Here is an 11,306-nt window from a genome sequence, read left to right as displayed (position 1 = left end):
CAAGACATGATCAGCTAGTAATATTTCTCAGACAGATACTTCTGGAAATTTGCCACACAAATGATATAATCTATACATGTGGGGCATAGTGGAATTTGCTTATGAATTTCATGCTGTACTACACTAGGCAAATAAAAAAAAAATGCATTCAGTATTTTTGGAGATATCAAAATATGACTCTTGTGAAACTTTTAGTCCAAAAGTTTCTATTTAGCAGTAAAGAATTAAGCTTATGATTAATTTTATATATCATTATTATAATAATATTATGCCTTCCCCCCCCCCCCCCCAACTCATTTTTACAGGCAATAGAGCTCCCTTCAAGCCTTCCAAGCTCCTTGAAGATTTGTCTGGAAATGGCTTATGTATCAAAGTACATGCATGTTACATAGTGCTTGTGAGATATGCCATCATATTTTAATCTTTGTATTGATGTGATAAATGTTGTATTTTGTTTATTGCCATAACTGTCACTAAATACAGGTCTGACAACCTCCAGCAATGTCTTCACAACTTACAATGCAGTTGAGGAAGAGGAAGGGGCCTGCAGCTGTTGAGGTGGTCAAAGTGAAGAAGGAACCTCAAATATCAAGCAAGATAAGGGAGGGAAGAGCATCAGACTCCTCTGCAAAAGTAGGTCGTGGTAGGGGTAAACAGCAGATCAAGACAGAGAGTGCAGCTGTTGGTGAAGAACCAGAACAAGCTTTGCCAGCTGGGAGAAAGCAGGGAAGACGCAAAGGAGTCGTAAAGGAGGAGGAAACCGATGCAGGAAAGCTTGTTGCTATGGAGAAGCAGGATAGCTCTAAACCTACACAAGGTCAGACGGGAAGGGGAAAGAGAAGAGGTGCAAAGAAGGTAAAGGAGACTGACGTCCCTCCCAGGGAAGTCACAGTGAAAACAGAGACAGAAGCAAATGAAGTCAGAGCTCCATTAGTCAACACTGGATGCAATGGAGGAAAGTTTGTTGGGGCCCACTGTAGTATTGCAGGTATTGCCACTTATATGAGATGTTTGAGACTGCTTTTATACCCTCAGAAATATAGATCCAAATCACCATTATATGTTTGCTGTAATACATTACTGCTCTAGCTTCTGTAAGTGACTTTCTGGGGGATCTGTGGTAAGTCATTTTTAGTTTCTTTATTCTCACAAACAAGGTGTGTACATATTATAATGTAGTGAATATGTGCATCAAGGGCTTTTTGCTTCCCTTGTGTGTATGTACTTGTATTTATCAATGCTGTTTAACAAGTTTCCGTATCCATGTGACAAACTCAGGCATTTTTTTTGGATTTTACTCATTTGTGAATAACTTCAGGAATTTTTGATATTTTTGATTCTCATCAAAATTAGTTCAAGTTCAAGTAAATGCAGATCTAAGATTAATTCACAAAGTTTGAGAATAAGTGCAATTTGCAAATCAATTGTCTGAGATTTTTGGACAAAAATATGACAAAGTAGGGTCCAAGATAAGGGTAAATTTTGAGATTTCTCTCCAAAAAAGAATGTCAGTTTACATGGATGTCCATTAATCTCGGTACAGGGTTGCAACATGACAGAAATACTGAATTATATTTTTAACTCAATGCAATGCAGGTCAATGAAGCGATGAATGGTAAAAATCTGTTTTCTGCTACTCAAGATCAATAGTTCTAAATTGCTGTACACACTGAAGAGAATTATAGTCCCAAAAGTGACTTGACTCTTGTGGAGTTACATGTAATTATGTATGATAGCTAGAAAAATCTTGTGTTCTCAAAAATGCATGTGTGGACAAACACTTAAAAAACAACTATAGGACCAAAGCAAAAATATGTTCTGTCTCACAGGTGGAATATGGAAAGCCGTCCAAGAAGCAGTGTCCATTGGAGCAAAGTCCTTTGCCCTCTTTCTCTGTTCCCAGCGGCAATGGCAGACCAAGCCATTGCAGGTTGATGCAGCTGCCCAGTTCCGTGAGGCGTGTGCAGACCATGGCTTCCCATCACACCTCATCCTACCTCATGGCTCCTACCTGCTCAACTGTGGATCCCCCAATCCTGACACACTGGCTAAGAGTAGAGAGCTGCTCGCTGGCGAGTTTGCTAGGTGTGAAAAGCTTGGACTCACCCTGTACAACTTTCATCCAGGTATAGTGTGCCTTCCTTTTCAAGACAAGGAAGATAACATTTTTATTAAGTAGATATCATTGGGGTACAAATTGGCACCATGCCCAAGTTGGGGGCTTCCATGGGCCGAGAACCCCCCACCAAATTAGAGAATAGTTAAATATCTTCTTTTATATCTAACCAGAAATACTCTTGGGTGAATACAATGTACAGCAGTGAGTGGTATTATTCATGTTTGTTTATGACAGATCCAGAAGTGGCCTCTTTGGACCAGAATGAAATTTTGGGCCAGTTTTCACATTTTGATCTTCTTTTGGTAAACTCATGGTCAATTGGCCTACATATTTGTCAAAGTGTGGTAGAATATACAAATGGACACCATGCCCTCTTCTTCAAACTATTATAACAGTCTGCAAGAATGTGTAGAAGGTGAACTTGTGATACACAGGTGAGTGTAAGACCCCCTAGGTCTCTTGTTGGAATTGACTTTCCACTTTTGTCTGTAACTTTCCCTTGTTTTGTTTATATGGGTAAAAGACACTCAAATGCATTTCAAGGGAATGAATATGGTATTTCAGGTTGTTTTGGAACAGGGTTGCTGATAAAAAAAAGAAAGAAAAGAATGGAAGTACCGAAGGGTTTAAGGATTTTCTGTTGTTTATCTTTAATTATCCTTATGAACTTGAAATTATTATTTTCATGATTTTTTTTTGACAACCCCTGTTGTTCCATCTGTTATGGGAGACCTCAAGGGTTTTATTCAGAATGAATTCATACATTCTTGACATAGTCATGTTTTGTCATTAACATTCAAATAATAGTAAAGAGATATAATACAATCCATCAAGAGATGTCTTCAAAGCAGTTTGACTATTAAGAAAGGACAAACACCTATTTATGTCATCACTTTTGCAGGTTCGACATGCGGTGTTGATTCTGTAGAAGAGTGCCTTGACAAGATTGGGGAGAGTATAAACATGGCACTGGAGAAATCATCAGGAGTAACAGCAGGTAAGTGCAGACAAATTCAATCATACCTCCTCCTTGCTAATTGACTTCTGAATTTGTCATTGCTGAAGCACATTACAGTGATGTTTAGTACGAGTTGCTACATTTGGAGCACAAAAAGAAAATGCTGTATTTCAGTCATGTTTTCTAAAGAATAAGAACAGCATTGATTATGTTTTGACATCATTTTGGTGTGAAATGAACTACCCATACTTTAACAGTCCTGTCCTTGGAAATATCAGTTTAAATAAATGTATAATTTGTACTTGATTATAAAATGTGCATTTGTGTTGACAACAGAACCTTACTCAAAGTATAATTCTGGACACAAACAACAATCAGCACTTGTAGTATCTATTGTTACCAGGGGCGGATCCAGGAATTCAGTAAAGAGAGGGCGCCTTAACAAAATTAAAGGGGGCGTAGGAGTCCCCCTATTTATTTATTTTTTCTTTTGATTTAGCAAAAACAAGGGGGGGGCGCACCAGGTGCACTCCCCCCTGGATCCACCACTGGTTACCATTTGAATACACTTCAAACTGTGCTGAATGATGTGATTGGACTTTCACTAGGGCTCTGTAGGGCCTCCTGTGTGCACACAATGCTGAGTGAGATCCTTGATTTATGGAGGCCAGACCATTTTCTTCGGTCTCATCTGAGGTATCTTCTAGTTCTCATCAAACCAAACAATCAAAAGGAAAATTAGATCCAGTTATCATCAAGTCAATCTGGTGTTTTCCTGAAAGGGGCTGGATAATTTCCTTGTGGAGATCAGAAATGGTCATGGTTTCATGATTGTCCTTACTAGTATTTTGTTGTTTGCAGTGATTGAGAACATGAGTTGTCAGGGCAACACCGTTGGGGGTCAGTTTGAGGAGCTGCGGGGAATCATTGACAGAGTCAAGGATAAGAAGAGGATCGGAGTTTGTCTGGACACCTGTCATGCTTTTGCTGCTGGTAGGTTGACTCCATGACTAAACTCTATCTTTAGCCTATCAGAACACTTGGCATGAACAGCATCATACCTCATGAAATTAGTTATATTGACAAATGTGCTCAGAGGCTGATCATTTGACACAATTTAATTTCTTTCCAATAATTTCACTTTCCAAGGCATTGAAATGAGAGATTCTATATATGGAATCAACATCAGTATTCTTGACAATTTAAGCTTGTCATGATTAAAAAAGTGTAATAGAAACTAAAGATTTATTTTGTTTACTAGGCCAAAGAGGTTGATGAATGCAAAACTGCAATAAACAGCGTAGTGTTGGGAGTATCATAGATCACGAGAAAGAGATACTTCTTTTTGAAAAAAAAGGTAATGGATATTAATGAATTTATTGCCAGAACATTTGCCCATTTGCTATGTAAAACTCAAATTGAGATGGAAAATATCGCTAGATGGCCATTGCATATAAATAGACAATTGAGATTCATCATAACAAATATTGCATTTACTGAATTTGAACAGTGGAGCAGTGTCATTTATTTGCTTATTTTTAATGTAATCTCTCATTTGCACATTTTAGAATAGAAGAGATGTTGAATGGCCCTGTTGTAAATTTTTTTTCCCTTTAATCTACTCCCTCCAATGTACAACTATTTAACAACTGAAATGCTCTCTTTTCTGTTTCCCGTGTAAGGGTATGACCTGTCACAGGAAGTTGGTTTTCAAAAGATGATGGTCGACTTTGATCGAGTTGTTGGTTTCCAGTACCTCAAGGGACTCCACCTGAATGATTCCAAAGGTATGTATAACTTTTAAAGCTGGTATCTCACTGAGCCGCGAACGTTTGCGAACGTAGCGAATATGAGATTCGCTAACTTTTCTGACGAATGTTTGCGAAAAATCAAAGTTCGCTTCTGCCATTAGCGACGGTTAGCGACCTTTAGCGATGTTTAGCGACAATTAGCAACACTTTAGCGAATGTTTGCGAAAGTGTTTGCGAACACAGGTGGCGACTATTAGCGAATGTTAGCAAATGTTAGCGACAATTTTGCAAATGTTAGCGACAGTTTTGCAAATATTAGCAACTGTTTGCAAATCCTTTGCGACAATTTTGCGAATGCTCTTGGACCTAGAAAAGTACCAGGCGATTGTGTATAGTAAGACCAATAAAACCTTTGCAAATATTAGCAACTGTTTGCAAATCCTTTGCGACAATTTTGCGAATGTTCTTGGACCTAGAAAAGTACCAGGCGATTGTGTATAGTAAGACCCATAAAACGACATAAAACCTTCCACTGAATTCAGATCTCTTGTGACAACCGTTCAAGATGGATTTCCAGGATATGGAAATAAATTTCTGCCAAGAAGAGGCTCAAGGTGTTGCTTTCCTTGAAGAGCTGCTTTGTCAGGCTGCTGCTACAGCTATTCTCTCTAAAAAAGAAAGAGTGAAAATGTTCACTTTTGAAGAAGTGAATAACAGAATAGAGTGAGTTTCAAGTGAAATTAGAGTGATTTTGGACTGAAAATGTTCATTTTCACTCATTTTGGAGTGACTTCAGGGATCACTCCAAGATTTTCGAGTGATCCCTGAGGTCACTCCAAAATGAGTGAAAATAGATATTTTCACTCAAAATTCACTCCAATTTCACTCAAAACTCACTTTTTTCTGTAATTCACTCCTTCAAGAGTGAACATTTTCACTCTTTCTTTTTTGGAGAGTTGTGCAGCATAAGAGAAATAAAATAAAGAAAAACAAGAAAGGAAGAAGAAAAGAAAGAGAGTCAGAGAGTGCTTGTTGCAGAGGACAGACTTTAGTCAATATGAAAAGCTTTTGAAGCAATTACAATCATGATGGAGATGTCAAGAGCTTCAAGAACTTTAGAGAGGAACCTTGTCTGTTTCAGAAGCTTTTATATAGGAACCATGTGGTTACTTGTTCGCTAGCAGTGGCGAATCATATAAAAACGTTAGCGACACCGTATTACGACCGTTTGCGAATTCTTACGAGTGTTTTGCGAATGTTTGCGAATGTTTGCAACCGTTAGCGAAAATACGAATTCGCAAAGGTTCGCAAAGAAATTTTGAACATGTTCAAAATTTCTTTGCGACAAGAAAAACTGTTTGCGACAATAAAAACCGTTTGCGAACTTTCTTGCGAATGTTAACGAACCTTTTGCAACCGTTTACGAACCCTGGCGAATTCCCAAATTCGCTACGTTCGCAAACGTTCGCCGCTCAGTGAGATACCCCCTCAGGAGAAAGGTACTGAAAAGAAGGCCTGTAAGAAAAAATTCTCAAGCTCCTGGCAGCAAATACACTTGATGTGTACTGATACAGATATTGCTATCTTTTACAGGATTAAAGGGACATTCCAGACAGTTTATAATTTGATAGTGCCATGTACAAATTTGTGGAATTTATTGTTGTCCTTGAGCAAATAAACCAATACTCTAAAAAACCCAGAACATAATACACAGAACAAATATGGTGACATAGGAGGCTCACATATTCCAGTTATGTGGATAGCGATGTTATTTCATTACAATACCACTTGCTTAGCAAGTCCAGCTGTGTAGAATTGCTTTCTTCTTTTGTTCTGCTTCCTTGAGCTCCCAATTATACATTGTACATTCTTATGTGAAACTGCTATAACATCATCCTTGTTCATTTTGATTTGTTATGAATTTTGAAAACATTCTTATTCCTCATCCCAATCACCATGAATTCTGAAACTCTGTACCCAGTAGGCCTATAGCAAATTTATAAATGTTTATATGCAAGTCTAAAAATCATCTGGATGTGTACTTTAAGATACATTTCCCAGAGCTATCAGCCTCACTTGATGTCCTATATTGAAATGGCCTAAATTAGCAATAATCCATTGATGTTAAAGGGAATATCACATGTGATTCCATTTCTCGGCTAGATGAGGAAATTGTTCTTGTATCATGAGTGGTGTCAGAATGATGAACATCCTGTAAAGCAGGGCATTCCAAATTTAGTTGATTGATTGCTTTCAGTGCATGTACGAGCAGAGCTAGTCACAGCACATGATGAGAGGAGCGTTCTACATTCCAAATTGAAGTCATTTTCAAGTTTTCATATTTATAATACACTTCATGCTTGTAAGATGTGTCGTGGCACTCGTGTCTGAAATAAAGCTGAGAATTGATTCAATCATATCTAGTCGCAGCATCTGTGAATACAAATGAAACCAATCTTGTGTATGTTGGTATCTTCCTGTCAAGGTGAGGTTGGTTGCCACCTAGATCGTCATGAGAACATTGGCGAGGGGAAGATTGGCTTGGCTGGATTCAGACGTATCATGAACGACCCACGCTTCAACAACATTCCCCTCATCCTTGAGACTCCACCAGAGTGAGTGTCCATTTGCATTTATATCTTACTGCTCTTTTGATATACATAAAACTATCATTGATCCTTTTATTACAGTCCACTTTGCTGTTAATTTGTTATGTCAGCTGTCTTTGAACAAAGAAGATACTGTGCACTCCTGTTATAACGAACACGGTTATAACGAAATTCCGGTTACAACTATATAAAAATCTGGGTCGCAAAATTATCAGCTCTATGTTTTTTATTGTGCCTCCGCCAACGAAGTGGCCGGAGGCATTATGTTTTCGGGTCGTCCGGCCGTCCGTACGTCCGCCCCGTTTTGTTTTTGTTGATATCTCAAGAACCGTGTGGTGGTTTTACATCAAACTTGGTATGAGGGTATATCCTGGGGGGATAATACTTTGTTGGATTTTAGAGTCACTGGGTCAAAGGTCAAAGGTCACAGGTTATTTTGTGAAAAAAAAAGTTGAAAATTCATGTTTTTCTCCATATCTCGCAAATGGTTCAAGGTATCTTCATGGAACTTAGTATATATGCTTGTTCCAACGGGCAGTGATTATCTAGGGAAGTTGGGGGTCATGGTTCAAAGGTCAGGGGGTCAAAGGTCAAGGTCAACTCCTCAAAATATCACTACAGGCATGTACTTTCCTTATATTTATGCAAAGCCTGAAGGTTTTTTTTTTCTAACTTGATGTATGCATGTATTTCCCGATATATATTCTGTGGGAAGTTTCTTGCCAAAAGGTCAAAGGTCACAGGTCAAGTGAAAAGTGTTGAATTGCACTTTTTCCTCCATATCTCAAAAGTAACTCAAGGTATCATCATGAAACTTACATATTTATGCATGTTCAACCTAACAGTGATTCTCTTTGGAACTGTGAGGTCAAAGGTCAAAGGCCAGGTTTAGATAATGCTATTTTCCCATTTGATACTGAAATTATATTTTTTCTCAATACCTTGAAAATTACTCAATGCATAAACTTATAAAAGGGTCAAAAGTCAAGTAAAAATCATCAGTTCCCCAAATACCTGCACTCTGACATTTTAATCATTCATCCAATTGAACCTAGTTCTAGGAAAGTGAACATTCAGCACATTTGTGTCAAACCTGTCATTTTAATATTTTGCCACTTGTGTGAAACTGTCATCACACACTGTCAAGACATTGTACTATAGACCTATTAGGAGAACCATGCATTATGGCGTAGGCATATCGGTCGCCGTAGCGATATATCTAGTTGTTTATTTGTTCGGTTATAACGGAATTTTGATATAACGAAAGAAAACTACCGGTCCCGGGGACTTCGTTATAATGGGAGTCCACTGTACATTGCAAAACTCATAATGAAATGCATTTCCTGGAATGTCATCGCTGACAATGATCTGATTATAGGTTGAACCCCCATACTTTGCATTATATTCAATTTTCATGGGAGAGGAGGAATGGACATTTCTGTGCTCTTGTTTGCTTTACTAGACAGTAAGATGCTTCATAGGTAGCAAGCATAGATAAAGATTGATGAATTTAAGTTACTTTTTTTCTCCTAACCTCTGATGGTCTGAAATACAGTGCACTCCCGTTATAATGAAATGCTCGGGACCGGCGGTTTTCTTTCATTATAACGAAATTTCGTTATAACCGAACAAATACAATATATAACGAAAACAAGGAAACCACACATATATATCATATTATGTTTGCTGAAGGCTCATCATACACTGGAAAGCTATGTGAAATGTGATGGGATAACTGTATTACAATAATAAACGCAAGTTCGACTCAGAAAGTGTGTGTGGCACAAGGAGCGAACACACAGTGGTGTGAAGCGTTCACCCATGCAGAGACGCTATAAATGCTTGTTCCGCCTACGTATTTTCGAAAGCAATTCGCATTTCGTTATAACGGAGCACATTTCTTTTGTTTTTTCTTTGTCTGTGGCGCTCGGAAAAGACTTCGTTATAACGGAAATTTCGCTATAACCGTGTTCGTTATAAGTGAATTTTGTGCCATAGACTTTAATGGTGATAATTTTGGGACCAGAAGATTTACTTCGTTGTAACGAAATTTCGTTATAACCGTGTTCGTTGTAACGGGAGTGCACTGAACCAATAAATCACATTGATAAAATGTGTGTTCTGTCCTAACTGGCCCATGCTGCAGCTTTGACAAACCCGCTCTTATTAGTGACATATGTCAAGTGTCCATACATTGCATAAGCAAAAGGAAATCTTGGCTTAAAAAGTATAAACTCATATTTTATTTATTGATTGTTGTTTACTGTTGTTTATTTATGTATTCATTCATTCATTCATTCATATTATTTTGTTCTATCCCCATCAGGCTGGGCTATGCAAAGGAGATCAAACTGCTCAACTCTCTGATGGAATAGCAATTTTGGCCTTGTGGGTTTGCTACACCGATGAACTGCTAGTCAGCAGCCTTGCCCTTCAGTATTCCTCTTTTCACCTTGAGAAGTTTCGGTTGTGCTGTAGCTATGTTATTTCAGGCCTCTTCACATCAGTTACATAGGTCTTTGTTAAGTTTTGTTGACAACATTGTTTATAAATGCATGTGGACATTACAGTGCACTCCCCTTATAACGAACACGATTATAACAAAATTCCGGTTACCATTAAGTAAAAATTTAGGCTCCAACATTATCAGCTCTATGTTCTTTATTGCTTATTTGTTCATTTATAACAAAATTTCAATATAACGAAAGAAAACTGCCGGTCCCGTGCACTTCGTAATAATGGGAGTCCACTGTATATGAAACTTTGAAGAATTGGGACGTAAGAGTTAAAAGAATGAAAGATTCATATTGCCAGAGCTAATTACTTTGTTACATCTTAAAATGATTGCAAGAATCATATAAATGCTACAACAACATCAAAAGCAAGATTAGGAAAAGATGTAGCGATGCCAGGTCAAACATCCCATTTGTCCTGTATGTTGATTTGTGTGGTTGGTTTTGTTTTGTTGTTTGCACTTGAATTGTTCTGAAATTTTGTGTTGCAGACTTGTTTTGTTCATACTTCTTTGGGGTTATCATATGTGTACTGCAAGTTTATGTGCCAAATCATTGTACACTGTAGTTCAAAAGAGATGTTATGTCTGTGTTTTGTTAGTTGTTTTTTTTTCACAGAATCATTGTCAATCATTCGATTAGCGATCAGTGTTATTTTGAAAACATTCGTGTCAGTATGTACTCGGGTGAAAGTTAAGAATAAAACAGAATGGTATTTATATTCAGTTAAAAGGGATTACAAGGAATGCACACTCTTGTCACCTGTATCTTCAATGTGAACTCATTAAGAGTGCCATGGTTTTTATGCCTCCGCCACGTAGTGGTGCCGGAGGCATTATGTTTTCGGGTTGTCCGTCCGTCCGTCCGTGCGTCTGTACGTATGTCCGTCCGCTTTCGTTTACGCGATAACTTGAGTAATATTTACTGGAATTTTACCAAACTTGGTCCAAGTATGAAGTATGATGGGGCAATGATTTGATTAGAATTTAGGTGAAATCGGCTAAAGGTCAAAGGTCAAGGTCAAATCATGAAATTTATCCGTTTACGCGATAACTCAAGACTGTATGGAGCAAATTTCACCAAACTTTGTTGGAGGTTGATGTATGATGGGGTAATTACTTGATTAGTTTTTCAGTGAAATTGGACAGAGGTCAAAGGTCAAAGATCAAGGTCAAATCCTAAAATTTATCTGTTTACGTGATAACTCAAAACTGGATGAAGCACCTTTCACCAAACTTGGTCCAAGGATGATGTATGATGGGACAATTAGTTGAGTAGATTTTAGTGACATTGACAAGAGGTCAAAGGTCAAAAGGTCAAGGTCAAATTCCAAAAATGTTGCTATTTCCCCCATAT

At 37.9% G+C, this 11,306-nt stretch overlaps 1 protein-coding gene across 1 annotated transcript; it reads left to right on the top strand.

Moving 5' to 3' along the window:
* Positions 1-519: 519 nt before the first annotated feature.
* On the top strand, positions 520-10,067 carry LOC139724444 (probable endonuclease 4). Its single transcript, XM_071635586.1, has 7 exons — positions 520-988; positions 1,830-2,126; positions 3,021-3,116; positions 3,939-4,070; positions 4,760-4,864; positions 7,314-7,443; positions 9,764-10,067. The coding sequence occupies exons 1-7, from the start codon at positions 520-522 to the stop codon at positions 9,810-9,812; spliced, it is 1,278 nt and encodes a 425-aa protein (XP_071491687.1). The 3' UTR covers positions 9,813-10,067.
* The last annotated feature ends 1,239 nt before the right edge of the window (positions 10,068-11,306 follow it).

This window comes from Diadema antillarum, unplaced genomic scaffold (assembly GCF_040938485.1).
Source record: "Diadema antillarum isolate AM-2024a unplaced genomic scaffold, OU_Dant_1.0 scf00000214, whole genome shotgun sequence".
NCBI lineage: Eukaryota > Metazoa > Echinodermata > Echinoidea > Diadematoida > Diadematidae > Diadema > Diadema antillarum.
This window is presented reverse-complemented; position numbering and strand designations above follow the sequence as displayed.

What these genes read in the sequence shown, in the direction of transcription:
- LOC139724444 (XM_071635586.1), top strand. Translation starts at nt 520, where the DNA reads ATGCAGTTGAGGAAGAGGAAGGGGCCTGCAGCTGTTGAGGTGGTCAAA. An exon ending in CCTGTACAACTTTCATCCAG is followed by an intron (nt 2,127 to 3,020) that starts GTATAGTGTGCC and finishes TCACTTTTGCAG; the next exon opens with GTTCGACATGCGGTGTTGAT. An exon ending in CCACCTGAATGATTCCAAAG is followed by an intron (nt 4,865 to 7,313) that starts GTATGTATAACT and finishes CTTCCTGTCAAG; the next exon opens with GTGAGGTTGGTTGCCACCTA.